At 42.7% G+C, this 19365-nt stretch overlaps 1 protein-coding gene across 2 annotated transcripts in view; it reads right to left on the bottom strand.

Annotated features, from left to right (window-relative positions):
- Positions 1–14693, bottom strand: part of SASH1 (SAM and SH3 domain containing 1) — a 187448-nt gene extending 172755 nt beyond the window's left edge. Inside the window, exon 1 of one of the 2 annotated variants that reach the window (XM_029224143.1) lies at positions 14227–14693. In XM_029224143.1, the coding sequence (XP_029079976.1) occupies positions 14227–14355 (129 nt within the window). In that variant the 5' untranslated portion in view covers positions 14356–14693. The remainder of the gene's footprint in view (positions 1–14226) is intronic. The other variant, XM_029224141.1, reaches the window with a different exon arrangement.
- Between the last annotated feature and the right edge of the window lie 4672 nt (positions 14694–19365).

The following is a 19365-nucleotide window of genomic DNA, read 5'->3' as shown; positions in this document are numbered from 1 at the left end:
TATCGATAGATATAATACAGAGAGAGAAACAGTAATAATAATGGTGAGCAGAAGAGGGAAAAGCTGTAGGCACTTGCCTGAGGGCTTATTTGGGTGAGAAGATGGGATACAATGCAATTTCCCAAGTCCACTTTATTCCTCAGCTCATCAGATGAGAAATGCTGGACCATCACGAAGGAAACACTTCCCTCTACCTTTGTCCCTCTTGTTACCCCCTAGCACTTGGGAGAGGAATAGAGGAGTCTGTCTTCCTCATGCCCGGCGGAACCACCCAAAGCCAGTAAGCGTTTGTTGCACAGGTGTCTGTGCTCCCCTGGTCACGTTCTTACTGAGGCTCACTGTTTACCTATCTTGTCAATTTTCCTTCTCCTCCTGGTCAAGGTATTGGTCTGTGCAAAGTACTAAAACTTTCCTGGAAAAAGTTCTGCTTTCTTTATCCCTTGCTCCTTTTCCCAACAGCTGCTCCCCTGCAGAAAGAAGATAACAAAGCGCCCATCTGTATCAGTTTTCTAGGACTGCTGTATTCCAAAGTACCGAAAACTGGGGTGACTTGAAACAGAAATGCATTGTCTCACCGTTCTAGAGGCTAGAAGTCCAAAATCAAGGTTTCAGCAGGGCCATGCTTCCTCTGCAACCAGTAGGGGAATCCTTACGTGCCTATTCCTAGCTTGTGGTGGTTTGCCAGCAATCTTTGGCATTCCATGGCTTAATAGATGCGTCACTCTAATCCTCCATTTTCATATAGTTCTCTCTGTCTATATGTGTCTTCACAGCATCTTCCCTCTGTGTATGCCGGTGTCTGTGTCCATATTTCCACTCTGGATTAGGGCCCACTCTAACAACCTCATCTTAACTTGATTAAATCTACAAAGATCCTATTTCCAAATACGGCTGCATTCTGAGATTAAGACTGAGGGTTAAGACTTTAAGGGACTTCCCTGGAGGCTCAGTGGATAAGACTCCAAGCTCCCAATGCAGGGGGCCCAGGTTCGATCCCTGGTCAGGGAACTAGATCCCACATGCACGCCACAACTAAGAGTTCACATGCCACAACTGGGGAGCCCGCGTACAGCAACTAAGGAGCCGGCGAGCCACAACCAAGGAGCCCGCCTGAGGCAACTAAGTAAGACCCAGCGCAACCTAATTAATTAATTAGTTAATTTTTAAAAAAGGCTTTAACACATCTTCTTCGGGGGTGACAGTTCAACCCATAACCTCACAGGGTTATAGGGACAATGAAATGAGATAACGCATGGAAAGAGCCTAGTACAGTGTTTGGCACATAGTATATGATCAATCAGTCCGTATCAGCTGCCAACAATACTATTTTTATTATTACTCTTCTCTTTCTGCCCCATAGCATCTTTGCTAAAATGGCTTTATAAACAAGTCTTGACGGCAGTCACGTTTCAAAGAATATTCCAACTACTGCACAAAAATATAACCTCCAAATTCCTTGAGGAAAAAAAATAATTACAATGGGTGACTGGGTGGCAAACCGTAGAATGTTCCTTGTTCTATCCACCGAGTTCTGAAGCTTCAAGGAAGCGTGGAATGTAGAGCTGCACAGGAATCAATAAAGAAGTCCTCCAAAGAATCCGCTGACAACTGAATTTCTAAGTTCCTTTAGTTTGCAGAAAAAAATGTTTGATTCTATCCTGCACACTCTCCCTACATTGCCACAAAGAATATATGTTTATATTTTTAAAATAAAAGTCCCATCAAGGACAATAGATACACAAAGCGTTAGAAAACCGTAAGCCAAAGAACCAGTTAATTGACTGCTAATCGTCTAAGAAGTAGTGGCTTAAAAATTAAAAAAAGGTGATCGCCTTTAGTTTTAACAGATACTTCAGAATGTTGGCTCTATCCCTAGTTGTACAGCTGTGACTATCGTCACATCCAAGGCACTGCAACAACACCAGCATCCTTTTCTCTGCACTAATAAAACTTGTTTTGATTTAAATCTTCAGGGGACACCAGAAGGTAGTGTGTCACTCCCCCCAGCCCTCATTCATTTTAAGTCATTTTTCTACCAAAACAAGCTTTGGAGCTTCATCAGTCCCTGCTGCCAACTAAGCTGCATAATTCAGTACTTACTTATCTTGACCTAACTAGCAAATGCAGGAATTTAAACCAGTCTTGCTTTGGCTTGTTCACTTGGTCTTCCGCTGATCCTTTGAAACCATCTGTAACCTAGCGCCCTTGAGCAACTCTTGTCCCAGATTTTCCTTATATGTAAGGACTTGAAACAGAACACCCTTAAACTTGTCTGCAAGTAAGTCCACAGGTATACAAAGGAAAGGTTTGCATGTCTTTTTAAAAATCTTGATTTTTAAAAAAAATATGTAAACCTAGTGTCATAAAACTCTTTCGCAGCTTGCAAAACTTTTTGGCTGACAATAGGAGAGTCTGCTTTTCCCAGTGTTGTGAAAGTGGGCCTTCCTGTTTTCCACAGTAGAAGAACTGGAAGCCGTGAGAACAAAAGTCTGGCTTTTCTAGAATTTGTGGCAAGCCGTAACAATGAGACACCAGACGTTTGTGCTGCCCTCTGCCTCCTTGGAAGAGGTGAGCCTGCAAAGTCTTGAGTGTTTGCCACACTGACCCACCCTAGAGCATCCAAGACCCCAGGGACCAGGCAGCTTGGGTAGAAAATGGGAAAATCCAGACTAGGGATCACTTTCTGGCTTCATCCCCAAACTCTGCTCAAAAGATAGCAGAGCCCACATCCAGCTGGGTCTGGTCTACTTCGGAGGAGCATTTGAAAATACTTGCAAAGATGTAACTTCAATGTTTCACCTCTATTTCACAGATAAAATAGATGAAAACTTAGAAGACTAGAATTTACAGAAACCAGAATCAACCAGAAATTGTTGAATTACGGGTATTAAAATATGGGTAATGAAATGTCAGTGTTTGAAAAGGAAACCAGGAACCCTAGATTACTCACCAGGCTAGAGAACTGTGGCTGCCAACAAGGCTGGGTTTCTGGTAGCTATAAGGGCATTAAACCAGTCGATGCATGTAAAGGACACACCATGAAATGTAAGGAATTATATGCCAATGTAAGTATTATCATCTAATCTCTAGAGTAGCACTTCTTAAGAGTAAGGGATGTGACCTGCTGAAAATCTCTTGATGTCTAAGGAGTGTATTAGTTATACTTGCCTCCCCTCCGGTTTCTATGGAAACTCTTCCACCACGGAAGATACCCCACTTTCTAAAGACACAAGCTCTGGAATGTGCAGTCTTTCAGTGATGTGACAAGCGGAAGAGTGCTTTGATATAGAATGTGGAGGTTACCAGCTGACAGTCTGGTCTGTTGAAACAGTACATAGTTCTCTGCTAGTGCTAAAGTTATATCACGTGGATTTCAGTGTATCTTTCATGTAACTTTTATGAATCATTTGACACCTATTTACTTTAATGCTCATCACATAGCCTCAGTTTCATAATATCCTAATCAGGGCAAATCACTGCCATGCACCAGTGTTATGAGGGGCCTTTCATTAAGTCACCACCTGGGCACCACATGTTACATAACTAGAAGCAAAATGCTGCAGAGGCATTAATGACCTTTCCCCAGTAGGCTATGTCCTAAGGCTACACTTTTGTGGAACGTTTTCAATAAAACTGTATTTCATGATAAAATATGCTTTAAAAATGAAATGTCTTATCTCTCTAGCATCCAATGTTCGTCTTTACAGACTTTCCCAAAGTTTCAAATTCCTTCATGTTTTCTATAGATGCATAGTGAAATTATCCCCCAATTAAAATGTATATAAGTGGCATACTGCATAATAATAATGAATAATAATCTTTCTCAAACCACAAGCAATCCCATCTTCTATCATGTTCACACTGACATGTGTTTGCAGGTTGCTTTGGGCTCTGGTGGGGACACTACCGTATGACGCTTTTATAACTTCTTGATTGGAGACGGAAGATTCCTAATTAAGATGCAAAAATACAGAATGAATGTTTAGCAACCCTGACAAAAACATTGGTTAATTCAATAAAACCCTGGGAGAATATTTCACAAAAAAGTTCAAGATAATGAAAGTAGATTTAGTACATCTATATGAGCCCAGCATTCAAAAAATAAAATCACTAGTTAAGTGGACGCTTTCAATATCTTACATGTTTCTAAGAAGTCAACTATTAAAATGATCTCATATTATGGTGCTTCTTAGTCACAAGAGAACTGCAAATAGCAATCTGGATACCATTTAAACAGAAAATATGTTTTCCTTACAAATACCTTCTTGCCTCCAGAAAACCCTGCCTATTCACAAGTTTCATACATTTTCTCTCTGGAGCATACACATCATTTTTAACACCCGTTTCCTAACATGAAACCTGAAGGTTAATACTTTGAAGCAATTTATGCATTTGTTTTTAAATTGTGTATTCTAAAAAGGACATGTGACATACATTAAATCAATAGTTAATATCAATCCTAAATTGAACATGTGGAATCAGATCATCACTCCATCTGAAGATGAGAATGAAGGGAAATTAATTCATATTCCAGCTAAAGGAGATTTAACCGTTAACAGCTAACAATAACGAACATTTATGATCTGCTTACCATATGCCATGCACAGTCCTACTGACTTAATTAATCTTACCAGACCCAATGACGTGAGTGGCTATCACCCTCATTTTACTGATGAGAAAACCAAGACATAGAAGGGTTAAGGAACTCACCCAGGTCACAGGTCCACTAAATGCTGAAGCCAGGATCTGAAGCCACTCTGAACTGCTTCCTTTGCTCTTAACTCCCTCACAAAATAACCTTTCAGTTTTCTAAGAGGTGTTTAATCAATTTTTTTGTTTTTAAATGTTCTCATTCTGTTACCCTTCTCTTGATTAAAACAACAAAAAATTTAATTATATTTTCTTATTAAGACTTCATTTTTTTAGCAGCTTAAGACTGACAGCAAAGTTGAAGGGAAGGTACAGAGATTTTCAATATATCTCCTACCCTCAAACAGGCCTAGCATCCCTCATTATTAATATCCCCCACTGTCATATTGTGACTTACAGGAGACAGATACTTGGTCTTCTTCCCAGCCCTGGTACAGGGGTCCCAACCCTTGGAATTTGGAGTGATAGGAGCATCTTTTGTCGCTCACTAGGAATCCCTTCAGAGCACATCTGAGTTCATGCTAATGAGGCACCTAGGCTGGGGCTCCTAGATAGCCTCAGGATGGAGCTGGTCACCAGGAAGACCAAGTAATTAGAGGGTAAGAACTTTCAGTTTCACCCCACCCTTACCCCCCCCCAACCTCCTTGAAGGGAAGAGGGGCTGGAGATTGAGTTCAGTTATCAAAGGCCAATATGTAATCAAGCATGCCTACGTAATGAAGCCTCCATAAAAACCTAAAAGGGCAGAGTTCAGAGAGCTTCTGGATTGGTGACCACATGAAGATTCGGGGAGAGTGGTGCCCCAGAGAGAATGGAAGCTCCTCGCCCCTTCCCACCTACCTCACCCTAAGCAACTCTTCCATCTGGCTGTTCCTGAGTTATATCCCTTCATAACAAACCAGTAATCTAGTAAGTAAACTGGTTAATCTAACAAGTAAATTGGTTTCCTGAGTTCTGTGAGCTGATCTAGCAAATTAATGGAACCCCAGGGGGGATGCAGGAACCTCCAATTTATAGCCAGTCGTTCAGAAGCACAAATAACAATCTGGACTTGCAATTGGCAACTGAAATAGGGACAGTCTTTGGGACTGAGCCCCTAACCTGTGGGATCTGACACTAGTAGATAGTGTCAGACATGAATTAAATTTGTGGGAAACTCCATCAGTGTCCACTGAGAATTTGAGAATTGCTTGGTGGTGTTGAAATAAACCCATCGTACTCATTAGAGTGGAACCTTTGTTACAACTGATGAACATACAGTGTCACATCATAATCACCCCAAATCCAAAGTCTGCATTACGGTTCACTCTTGGTGTTGCACATCTATCTATCCATCATTATAAAAGTCCTCTGTGCTCCACCTGTTAATCCCTCCCTCCCTCCAACCCCTGATCTTTTCACTGTATCCACAGTTTTGCCTTTTCCAAAACGTCATATAGTCAGAATAAAAAACTTTTCAGGTGGGCTTCTTTCACTTCGTAATATACATTTAGGGTTCTTCCACATCTTTTGATGGCTTGATGGTTCATTTCTTTTTAGCACTAAATAATATTCCACCACACTTTATTTGCCCATTCATCTCCTGAAGGACCTCTTGGTTGCTTCCACGTTTTGGCAATTATGAATAAAGCTGCTATAAACAGCTGTCTGCAGGTTTTTGTGTGGACATAAGTTTTCACCTTCTGCGGGCAAATACCAAGGAGTGCAACTGCTGGACTGGATGGTAAAAATATGGCTTAGTTTTGTAAGAAAATGCCAAACTGTCTTCCAAAGTGGCTGTACCATTTTTCATTCTCACCAGCAATAAACAAGAGTTCCTCTTGCTCCACATCCTCTTCAGCATTTAGTGTTGTCAGTGTTCCAGATTTTGGCCATTGTTACAGGTGTGTAGGAGTATCTCATTGCTTTGTTAAAAAAAAAAAATTTTATTTTAACCCTGTGCATATCCAAAACAAAGACATCTGTAAAATTGTTAATGGTTTATCTTTAAATGTGGCCTTTAAAATCCTCTGAAGATGGATGTAAGCCTATAGCGAAGATACTTATTCTTAAACTAGAATATTCCTTTCTTCTATATTGAAACACTATTTTTAAGAGCGCCCAAAAAAGCATAAAAACATTTTTTAGCTCTAGTGTGAAAAATGTATCGGTTGACAGCAAGTCTTAGGCAAAAGTACTCAAGTCCCCAAAATTAACTAGGATAAATTGTTAAAGTAACTAGGGCTCAGGATACATACTAAATTTTTTTTATTCTGCCCTTCAATGATACTTTTAGTTAGAATTACAATTATATGCATTTCTTTTTCTTTCCCTTGTCATTCCACTTTTAATTCTGCATGCCAGGACAGAAGATGAAGCCACAGCCACAACTGGGCAGACAGTGATGTGTAGACACACTGGACCTTCCTCACTCACTACTTGCTGTAAAACCAGACAAACAATGGATGAAGCAACAAAATAAACCGTGAATCAAATCTACGTCATAGACACCAAGGAGAGCTGCAAAGTGCCTCTATGGACACATGGAACAAGTCTACAGAGCAGTCATTATAAACTCAAACGTATTCACGTTTTTACCAATCAGCTTAGAAAGGTGAAAGACAATAGGAGATCTCTTCAGAAAAGAAAAAATTAGGGGTTACAGAGAGGAAAAACTATCTTATTATCAAGGTTTTGTCTTCCAAGTCTCTAAGATACTCTAAGGCCTGGGTCTCCGATCTCTGTGCCTGAGTCATCTCTATTACAGGGCTTGACAAGCAAGAAAAAATACAAACTAGGTTATCTCTATGAGGCATCTCAACTCATAAAGAATTAACGCTACCCAGTGAAACATCTTATGGAACAAAGGGTGGGACACTAGACAGCTGCCTAGGAGCAAAGCTAATGAGGAACAGACCTACAAATTTCAGGTCTCATTACCAAATTAAATTAATAAATAAATGAGCATACTACCATCTGAGAAACGACAAATCCAGGTCATCATAAAAATACATTTTCTCTCAAAATTAGTCGGAAGGTTTGGTTAATTCTTTTAGTCTTAGTCTATACTCACTGGTATTAAATGGTACAGTTAATTCTTAGTCTTAGCCTCTATCCATCTAAATTCATTATTTTGAGATCAATTTTATTTCTACCCTAAGAAAAGAATGTGTGTAAACCATGGGTAAGTACATCATATATCACAGTGGGATTATGATGGTTAAGTCTGAAGCATAAAGTACTCTTAAAAAGAATACATTAAGTAAACTGCTAGTTACAGGTTTTCCTCTTATGTCCTTTGTAAAACTGAGCTACAGATTTGCTTATGGATCAATATGCCCAACTGAATATTTCCCTCTATTTTACTGTTCTCTAGAATTATCCTTTTTTTAAAAAAAATTTTTGTCTGCAACGGGTCTTAGTTGTGGCCTGCGGTATCTTTCATCGCAGCGCGTGGGCTTAGTTGTCTGGCGCGGCATGTGGGATCTTAGTTCCTCAGCCAAGGATCAAACCCACGTCCCCTGCACTGGAAGGCAGATTCTTAACCACTGCACCACCAGGCAAGTCCCTAGAATTAGCTTTTAAAAGATGGTATTAAACATCATTTAGCTATAGCATTGTGTGCATATTGTTATAAATAATAATTCCCCTCTTTAAGGAACCAAATCATTTACTCCAATACAGAGAGACAGGTAAGTAGATATGTGTACACACAGATGTGTCAAGATAGATACTTCTTTAGAATGAAAAGAAAAAAAATCACAACACTACAACATGCCTAAAATCTCTTGCATTAACCCAGCCTACTCTTGAGCATAAAAGAATTTATCAGAAGTAAATTACCATGAGCAATCCTTGACTCCTTATAGAGTAAAATATGGGGACCAATAGAAGCCAGGTGATAGATAAACTGGTATGTTTCATAAACATTTAATCCAAGCTCTCATCTTCTCTTGCCTGGATCACTGAAGTAGTCTTCTTCCAAATTCATCACCAACTCATCACCCCCAAAAGTCACTTTTCTAAAAAGTGATCATGACACATGTCAATTTAAAATTCTGCAATGGCTTCTCACTGAAGCCTACAGAATGACTGCAGCTACTTCAGCACTCAGGACCTGGCACCCACCTCAGTGCTCTCTGCTCTCCCATCTTTCTTTCCCTAGGCTCTGTCCAGAAGGCCCTTCCTCTCTTCTTTCCTCCTTAGCCCTCACTGGGAAACACCTCTCAGGTAAAGCCTGCTCACTGCCAGGGCCCAAACTGAAAGGCATTTCTGGGACTGGACTTCCTGCACCAGCACCTCCGTCAGCCCTCCCCAACTCCGTGCTCTTTGGGGCGATCTGCATACTACACTGCAGGACTGGGTATTTAGGGGAGGGGCAGTGGGCGCTGTTTTCCCTACAGAACTACTGTCTTTCTGGAAGTCAGGGGCATGTGCGGCTAGTACTTAGCTCAATAGCTTAAGCAAAAAAGATTGACAGTCAATAGATGTCTCGATAGAGATGTGAGAGAACGAACTATAAAACTGCAACTAGGAGTTACTTTCCAGGAAATAACACATGATCCAAATCCCAGCTCCTGTTTACCGTCTGGGTGATTCAGGACATGCACGTTTACCTCTCCACTGTAAAACAGGGACAAAAATGCTCACTGGTCACAGTGAGAGGACCAATTAAGGTTAAGTTTGGGAAGGGCCCCGCACAGCACCAGGACTCAGCCCTTGTGAGCACTGCCTTCCCCTCCCCACGTTGCTGCATTCTATCATTGGAAGTTGAGAGTCAACAATGGTGAACAAGGATGCAGAACAAGCCAGGTGGAAGAGGGAAGGGTTACAAGGTAGAGAGCGGCAAATGAAAGCAGGATGTGGGAAGACGGAGAGCACGAACAGTCGCTTTAATGCAGAGGCCTCTTTTTAGCTTTTTTTTTTTTTCTTTTTTGGCTGCGCCTTAGGGCATGCGGTATCTTACTTCCCCCACGACCGTGCCCCCTGCATTGTGAGCACGGCGTCTTAACCACTGGACAGCCAGGGAAGTCCCAGAGCCTCTTTTGACAGCAAATTAAGGACCCCAGCCAGAACTGTAAGACTTAACTTTGGCAAAGAAATGAAAATCGGTAGGTCTAAGTTCTGGTCCCTACGCTGCTGCCCCAAGCCCTTCCATCCCTCCTCTCTAAATGAGGGAGTTGAGGACTCACTTCCAAGGTCTCTTCAGTCAGTGTCTTCCGCTACATCACCCTGCAATCTCTCTACTTATATACAAGCCATAGGCTTTCAGCCGGCTACCAGGGACAAAGCATCAAGACGAAGTCAGAATATTGGAAACTGGGGCTGACTCTCAGATTCCAAGACCTAAAAAATTAAGTCATTAGCTGAAGGGCTAAAGGGAAGACACCACCCAGAGAATATGTAAATTACACACTGGTCTGTACAAAGGAGTTTGCATTTTAAAAGCCCTCTAGGGATCTCACTGACACCTCCCCTCCCCTACACTTTGCCCAAAAATACAGAGCAAAAGGAACGTCTTTTAAAGGAAGAAGACTTCGGTAAACAGCAAGACAGAATGAACCTAGCCGATAAACTTAAACAGAATGAACCTAGCCGATAACTTAACCTAAAGATAAACTTAACAGATAAACCTACTACATTCTTTTCTGTAGCTTGAATAGGAATTAAGAGTAGGGGAAGGTCCTCCATGTACAGTTTGTCTACACAATGGATATTTTCCAAGCATTGCTAGGAAATGGGTGTAAATTGTAGGAACATTGCAGGGAAATGTAAGGTTTGGGGGAGGTGCATCTTGCAGGATCCTGCAAACAATAGTCACTTACTAACTCCCTCTCCCTTCCCAGTGAGACCAAGTAGCTTCAAAGGCCTGATTCTGCATTTAAGGAGTCCTCGAATTCTGGAGGAAAAATTTATGAACCATCACAAGTTACCAAATGGATACTTGGGGCTGAAAACATGATCTACCTCATCTGATAACCTCAGCAATTCCTACTCTTAAAAAAAAAACTACTCTCCCCCACCCCAAAAAAGAAAAAGGAATGCTTTGTCTGCAACCAGGGAGTAAAGATAAAAGAGTAGAATCCCATAGGATTCTAACTTGTTCTGCAATTCTCAACAGAAGTCTAAGCATGTCATCGTGAAAGGTGACAGGCTTTGAAAACCCAGGCAGACCACACGCTGCCGAGTTAGAGAACAGAATAGCGTGTTTTGCAAGAAGGCCTCGGTTTAATTGCTCAGGGTTTACAAACATTTCGCAATTTGCCATTACATTTTCAGTGGAAGTGCCAGGATTTAAGTAGGCATGATGCAACTGTCCAAGTGGTAGCTTTGGCATAAGCAGAATTTATTAAAGTCTTCATAAATGCGCCCCATTATAGCCAGGGCATGAGTCTTTACAGAACTGTATTTTGGAGTGGCTCCTGCATTTAAGAGTACATACTTTTTTCCTTTCTCACTCAATAAAAGCATATTCTCAGCACCCAGTAAGGCCCAAGCCCTGCAGGTAGAATGACTGAAATACAGACCATGCCCTCCAGGCCCTCACATCCATACTGGTTTTGTAAACTCATTTTCTCTTAACTCTCTATTTACATATTCACTTGTCAGCATTTTATTCATTCCAACACACTCAAACATTTTCATGCCATAAATTATACTATTACTTCTCTAAACAAGCGTCTTGTTAGCAATTATATAAAAACAACTGATTGGTGCTGAACTGGGCAGGACTGAATTAATTTAAATGTAAAATGTGTCCCAATGAACTCAAACAACCATCTTGTATTTACCGAGATCAATGCCTCTGGGGCAACACTCTCCCCCTTCCCTGGGTTTGAACCAACAAAATCCAAGGGGGTAGGGATGCCGAGGGCTTCTCGCTGTACGGCACCTTCGGGAAAGAGGAGCTGTGCTCATTCATTTAAAAAAAGTTTTAACCTAATAAGCTTTGAAGTTTACATTTTTACACTAAGAAGAATCTAGAAAATAAAGTAGCAACTGTCCCTGAAATCTGCTAAGTATGATGTCTGGATGTATAATTCCCCTACTACCTCTACTCTCCTAATCTTCCAAACAGCATTTGCCTAAAATGACTGGATGCCATTACATTTCTACCAAGTTGATCTGGGATAGTTAACTATGGAGCATCATGGCATCAGGCTCCTGACCGGTGGAGGTCAGAGAACTGGGGTGCAGTCTGACGTTGCCACCAACAATGAATACGTGCCAGAGATCAAGTCACTTCAACCCGTCTAGGCTGACAGATGATTGCAAAATGCAGTATTTTAAATACAAGATGAAGGAAATGGTGTCTTTTATCTCCGTGAGAACAGAGAAAGTCAGTTGTCAGTTTCGTGTCTTGATACATTCTTCCGAAGATATAGTTTCTTATAAACACTTGGATGGCAGCTTTCTAAAAGCAGAATAAAGATCCTTTTCCCCTGGTGACTTCTTACAGGCACGTACAAAGGACAGCAGGTAGTCTACGTCTTCTTTGCCTGCTTTTTCACTAAGGAACAATCTTGATGCCCAAGACTTAAAGCAAAATAAGACGTTATAAAAAGATGGGAAAACACGGGTGAACACTACCTGTTTGGAACAATCTTTACCGTCTTTCAGCCTCACACGGAACTATTAGCTCTGTAAGAAGCACATATTTGCTTTTCTCCTGCATCTGCCTTTTGAATAACAGGTTTGGGCTTCTTGAGCCCCACCCCATCTTCTAACTCAGCCAAAGAACACTCTGCTACAACTGACCCAACAGCGCTGGAATCTGCCAGGGAAGGGAAAGCAAATCTTCAGAAAGTGGTCCATGCCACCCCGGCCCCCAAACGACCCTGAGCCCACACGTCAGTTCAAGTGAGCATCTCTAACCCTTCCCTCCCCAGCCCACACCCTAGTAAGGGATGCAATGTGATGTCATCAAGCCAATTTTCTCAGTGCCTGAAAATTTACAGAGTGAGACCTAAGCAAGAAATAACAAGATAAGCTTCCTGCTTGATAAACTTAAAAAACAATCTATCACCACAACTTTTATATATATGTTCATTGGGTTTTCTGGAATTTCACTGAAGGCCCATATTCATCAGTAATGTTCAGAAAATGCAAAAAGCGTTAACTTAAATTTTTCTTAATATATATTTTTTTAAACATTGGAGAGTCATTCTGAGATGGCCCACACTCTGTCTATGGAGTGGGTATCTCCCTGAATAAATCTGCTTTCAAAAAATTAATTAATTAAAATAAAATATCGGAGAGTGAGACGAGCAGATAGAAATCTTTGACCAACCTTCCCTGGCTCTCTGTACAGGAATAATCATAAATACCAAAGGACATGTGAAAATGGAATAACTGGGACTTTAGGATGTCTGGAAAGTTGAGACACAAGATCATTTGCAAGAAAAAAAAACAGAAAGACAGCTATTCTTTATTAAGCACCTACTATGTATCAGTATAGAGCACTAGCTATATATCAGCTTAGCTAAATCTCAGGAAACCTAAGAAGCAAATCTTTGCTTCACTTTTCAGGTAATGAAATAGAAGGTCAGTGGAGTTGGGTACCTTGGCCAAGATCAGGCAGTCAGTCAATGGGAAGGCTGGGATTTGAATCCAGGCTAACTCACTCCAAAGTCCAAAAGCTTAATTACTGTGCTAAAAATGGTTTCATCATTACCAAAGAAGAGTTTTCTATAAACTACACCTCCTCCTATTTAAAAAAAAAAAAAAAAAAAACAACTCCAAGTAAATCTAGAGCCTCTTCCAATGATCTACACAACTCCCAATTCCGAATCTTTCCATTGAAATGGACTTTTTAATGTGTGGAGTAAGATGTCTGACTGTAAGAACCCCACCCATCTGATTCCAGTCTACCTGCCTACCTAGAGCTCCACCAAAGCAAATCTACTAATTCCTCAAGGCACTGAACGCTGAACAAGTAAAAGCTTCATCCGCCATGCCTAAGAACTATTTTTCAGAAATTATGCCAAATCCACGGGCGGGTTTAGTTACTGGACATTTCAAAATGCATGACAATACGGATTTAGAAAAATAAGTCTTATTGTTTTTAGTCCCAAACACATAACAAGTATCCTGTAATTCTACAAGTTGAAAAACTGCAAACAAAGTAAACTTTCTGTGGTTCTGAGTAAGGAGATAATTGTTTTCCTCTCCTGGTCAGACAACACATGGTGAAGAGATAAACATCAGTAACATCAGCCTCTTCCCAAATCCGACTGTGAGAGCACATCAGCCAAACAGTATTTATTTACATCTATTCTTTGAAGGACTCTGTCTTTTCCACACCAACTTCTCAGCAGGTGTCCCAGATTAAACTGTGGAATATCATACCCGTTTGTTTAAAAAATATATCTTTGATGTGATCTGTGGCTGGTTATCTTTTTAATTAGGGTTTGAAATCCTAAACCGTGTGTATTTAACCCCCTAAGAGCTACAGCCGGAGAAGGACGACCCCGAGGAGTGGGCTTGTCGAGTCTGCGAGCGCGAAGGGAGCGCCGCGGCGCCGGGGTGCTGCCTGCTCCCGGGTCCCGGGTCCCGCGACCCGCCCTCCCCGCGCCTCCGCTTCTCCAGGTAACTCACCAGGATGCCCATCACGTCGGTCCAGAGCCGGGAGAACGCCTCGGACAGACCAGCGCCCGCCTCAGGCTCCGGCGCGGGCTCGGCTTCGGGCTCGGGCGCCGCGCCGGCGGCTCCCGCGTCCTCCTCCATGGCCGGGTCCCCGGGGCGCCCTGGCCCCGCAGCCGTGCGCGCCCGGTCCCCGGCGCCGGTCCCCGCCCGCCGCGTCACCACCGAGTCGCGCCTCCGCGCCACATCCCAAGCGGCCCCGGCCTCCGACCCGGCGGGGGCCGCCGGCAGGCGCCCGCACCTCGGCTCTCGGTGGCGACGGGCCGCGCGGCTGACAGGTCCAGAAACTTTCCCAGCCCGGCTCGGCTCGGCTCGGCTCAGCTCGGCAACCCGGTAGCAGGAGGCAAAGTTCGCACCACCGAGTTTTCCGGCGGGGAATTCTGGCAGCCCAGAAGCAATGCAACCCGCTGCAAAGGCGTCTCTTCCTGTGACGGGGACCGACTAACTAGGCACGAGACTTATTTCTTCCAGCAAGTCTGGGCAGGGCCCCGCGGGGTGACCGCGGCGCCTCTGGAACTTGGAGGGTACTTCCCGGGCCCCCTCTCTTCAAAATGAGCTCTTCCAGCTCCACATGACTCTCTCCCCTTGATGCTAAAGAAAGCGTTTAGCAACAAAAGGTGCTCTGATGTCAGGCTCTTTGCATGGAAATGAGCCGCAGACAGGAGGACAAATCGCCTGTTGAAAGAGCGGCCGCGCTGCTGTCTCCCGCCTGCACAAGTTTCCAATCACGCTATTCACTGGCACAGTTTGGGTCACAGAAACTCGAGAAAGTTAATCTTTAAGCTGCTCCTGCCGAAGGAGTTCCCAAGTAGTGTAGTTACCCCGCACACCTCGCCCCTCCTGAGGTCAAGCGACCTCAGGAATTACAGCTCTGCCTCTGGCAGCCAAGACTTGGAAAAACAAGTGTGAAAGCTTGGGCACGAGCCATTGTTTGTATCGTGTTTATTACAAGGGGGGACATTTTGGTTCCTGGGCGGCCACAATGCCGTGCATTGCTCGGAGTGGCAGCTATTTCGGGGGAACGCGCTTTGGGTTTTAATGGTCCCTTTACAGTAAGGGCATAGGGAAGGGCCTTTTTCAAAAGGAAATGTTTTGGTTGTAGCCATTAAGCCAACACACCTGGGGCCCCGTGTGTGTTTTTCTAAGGAGAAGATCCATGACGGATTTATTTTATGAGGGAAATAGCCCTGTAGATGCATTTCTCCTTTTGTGATTGTTTCTTTAAAAGCCACTCAAGAATTCTCCCTGGGAGATGACAGCCCGCGTCACATCGGATCTGGTGATTGATCACTTTGTGAAACAGTTCAGAAACTACAATGAATCGCCCCTATGTTAAAGGACTGAGTGGTACAAAAACCCAGGTGAGGTGCCCCAGGGAGAGAGCCCTTGCTTGTTTTAGAGGGCTCTGGCTGTCTTTGTTTTTTCCTTCTGAACCCACATGAAAGGAGGGGTACAAGATCACGTCCCTTGAAATTCCCCTCCTAAAGCATTAATTACGGGATCCAAAGGATGAATAGCTCTTAGAAGAAAGTTCAAAATTGAAAAAAACTGAAAAAAAAAAACTTTTTCAAAGGTAATTAAATTTATACGCATAATCCCCGATGACAAAGAAACAAAATGCAAAAGTTTCCCCTTGATGGGAAGGAGGCATTGTGTTGAAGTGGAGTGCTGGGTGCAGAGTCAGTATGACCAGGCCTGGTGCTTTTCCCTGGGCTGAGGCTGGAGTTAGATCAGGTGCGCATTCTAAGATGCTGGGAATCCAAATAAATTCATTAAAGCATTGGTGGGCTTTATTATTATTACTATTATTATTACATCTATAAAGACATGAAAATAAGTAAACGATAGGAAAAGGTAAAATAACCACTGAGTTGATTTTATGTATACTTAAGAATTTCAATGTATTAGCCATGTGGTACCTTACTCAATTCAAGAAAATACAAAGGAGGGACTTCCTAAGTGGTCCAGTGGGTAAGACTCTGCGCTCCCAATGCAGGAGGCCAGGGTTCGATCCCTGGTGGGGGAACTAGATCCCGCATGCATGCTGCAACTAAGAAGTCTGCATGCTGCCACAACTAAGACCCAGCGCAACCTAAATAAATAAATAAATATTAAAAAAAAAAAAGGAAGAAGAAAATACAAAGGACAGTGCTGCTTCTACAGGGGGCGGCTAGTTTTCTGCATCAACACCTTCTAGCAAGTGACTGAGCATGAAGTCAAATAAGCAGGATGGTGGGGGCAGGACTCTCCAGCACCAGTCCTGAGTCTTTCTTCAAGACTCATCAGATCACCTGAGGGCAAAGCATTTAACTCTTCTGTGCTGCAGTTTTCCCATCCTAGAGGAGGCAAGGCCACCCTAATTGCCATGTACCTCCTCAGAGGAGATATTATATTTCAGGGTCATCTAAAGATAGGTACCATTTGGCAACAATACAAACACACATATCAATATAACTAAATCTTAGCCAGCATTTTGGTACTTAGAGAATCAAGCTACCCTAGAGATTTAAGCTCCTTGTCCTGGCATTCCCTAATAAATGGATAAGAAAATAAGTAATACCTTTGAGGGGGAATGTTGCTACCTACAATTTTGCTGTCTGTACATAAATATGAAATTTTGAGCATTTTTCTACCTGTAGTACGTAATAATATTTTTGACCACCTGAATAATGAAGCTGAACCTTTTCGCTTATCAAGCTTCATGATGCTTCTACTCAAAATGAGTCTGATTACTTCTCCCAAATTGAGTCTTTTCTCCTTTGGTTAATGTCAATCTTCCAAAAATTCCTTCAGGGGCTTTTTAACAACATATAAAGAATAATTAGCAACATCACAATCATCACCAAACTGTTTCAGAGTCCCATAGGGTACTGTTTACAAAGAGCTTTTTATAGTAGAATTATACCCCATGAGGGCGGGACAGAGCCTTGAAGGTGATCTTGAATGATCACGCCAAGTGAACACAACTACACTGAGCAGAATCAAAGTCAGATGACTTGATTACTTTTAAAAGTTCTTTCATCTATGCTGTAATTTATTTGATTCCCACAGAGCTCTGCAAGGTGGGCAAGTGTAGATGTGCCATTAAAGACATGTATAGGGAAAGTATACACATAGGAATCCTGCTCTCTCTCCTTTTCTCTTTCCATCAGGGCTCTCCCTCATCCAGCTCTGTGGAATTGTTATGATGTTGGTAAGTGAACTCCAAGGACAGAAAGGGATCTAGAAGAGAATTTTCTAGACACCTAGTAGAGACCCAAAAGTTGACTGAAATCAATTCTGTGGGTTCTGATAAACATTTATTGCAATGAACTATCAGAATGCAGTCAATGAAAGCAAATATTGGAAATGCACCTGTCTCAGTAAGTGTTCCTTCTTGGAAAATTAGTCATACAGCTGCACATATATGCGTGCAACACGGAAGTACATACATACACACATACACATATAAATGCAAATACTGGATTGCTTTGTAAAAAATTGTTCCTTACTATGTGGCAGGATTACAAGTTTAAAAGCCACTAGTCTAGAAGCTGCAGGGTGTTGCCTGCAGTCTACTTAGGACATCATTTTGACATAAGTAAAAAAATCTATTGCCTGGCAGTAAAGGTAGAGTTTGGCAGTAACACAAATATAATGGGTTCAGGACAGAGCCCAGTTTGAATTTTCACTCAGGTTTCTATAAGACATTGGGCAAGTTATTTATCTCATCTGTAAAGTGGGATAGTTCATCTACTTAATACAGTTGCTATGGGCTTCCCTGGCGGCGCAGTGGTTGGGAGTCCGCCTGCCGATGCAGGGGACGCGGGTTCGTGCCCCGGTCCGGGAAGACCCCACATGCCGCGGAGTGGCTGGGCCCGTGAGCCATGGCCGCTGAGCCTGCGCGTCCGGAGCCTGTGCTCCGCAACGGGAGAGGCCACAGCAGTGAGAGGCCCGCGTACCACAAAAATATAAAAAAATAAAAAATTTTAAAAATAAAAAAATAAAAATAAATAAAAAATACAGTTGCTATGAGGTTGTGTGTGAAAATGCAGGCAGTAATTCTCTATGAATTAGAACTTTTTCCCCCCTTTTCCTCCCCCTATTCACTCATACCACGAGGTGATATCTAAAAAATTTCCCTGTTCATACCTGTCTCTTGGGTCACATAAAGGAGTAATTCCTAGCCCTGGAATGTGGCTGCTGAGTGGAAGGGCTGGGAGGTTACCTCTGGCAAGGTGGAGTCATAAGGGCTATTCAGTTTGGAAGTAAAGGTAGTAATAACAGTAATATCGATGTTATTTATTGAAAATCAACTCTATGTCAGGCACTGTGTTTGATGTTTTAAAAATATTTTATTTAAACTTTAAATAGAATTTATCACTTCTCACTATGATCCAGCCCTCCCACCCGCTCACTTCCTATTTCAGTACTCTGTTACATCCATCCATTGGTTCAAGCTACCAACCTCAGAGACATGCTTGAATCCTTCCCACACCTCACCATCACTCCCATCTAACCATGGACAAGCCCTGTGGATCCTACTTCCTAAATATGTGTCAAGTTCATCCACTTCTCTCTGTCTCCACTACCACACACCACCTTAGTCCATACTAGCTCCATCTTTTACAATATTTTTTTTTTTTTTTTTTTTTTGCGGTACGCGGGCCTCTCACTGCTGTGGCCTCGCCCGTTGCGGAGCACAGGCTCCGGACGCGCAGGCCCAGTGGCCATGGCTCACGGGCCCAGCCACTCCGCGGCATGTGGGATCTTCCCGGACCGGGGCACGAACCCGTGTCCCCTGCATTGGCAGGCAGACTCTCAACCACTGCGCCACCAGGGAAGCCCCATCTTTTACAATATTTTATCTAGATCAGTGCTTCTCAAAGTGTGGACTCAAGAACAGAAGCATTAGCATTACCTAATTTGTTGGAATTTGTTGGAAATGCAAATTTCCGGCCCCAGCCTCCAAGCCTGCAGAGTCAGACACTCTGAGGATGGGACCAGTGACCTGTATTTTAACAAGCTCCCCAGGCAACTGTGAAATCTGCTGGAATTTGAGAGCCACTTGAAACTATGGGAATGTCAGAATAAGGAAAAGGAACACATTGCCAA

Source organism: Monodon monoceros, unplaced genomic scaffold (genome assembly GCF_005190385.1).
Source record: "Monodon monoceros isolate NGI ecotype Baffin Bay Population unplaced genomic scaffold, NGI_Narwhal_1 Super_Scaffold_15, whole genome shotgun sequence".
NCBI classification, from domain to species: Eukaryota; Metazoa; Chordata; class Mammalia; order Artiodactyla; family Monodontidae; genus Monodon; species Monodon monoceros.
Note: the sequence above shows the minus strand (reverse complement) of the source record. Positions and strands in the feature narration are given on the sequence as shown.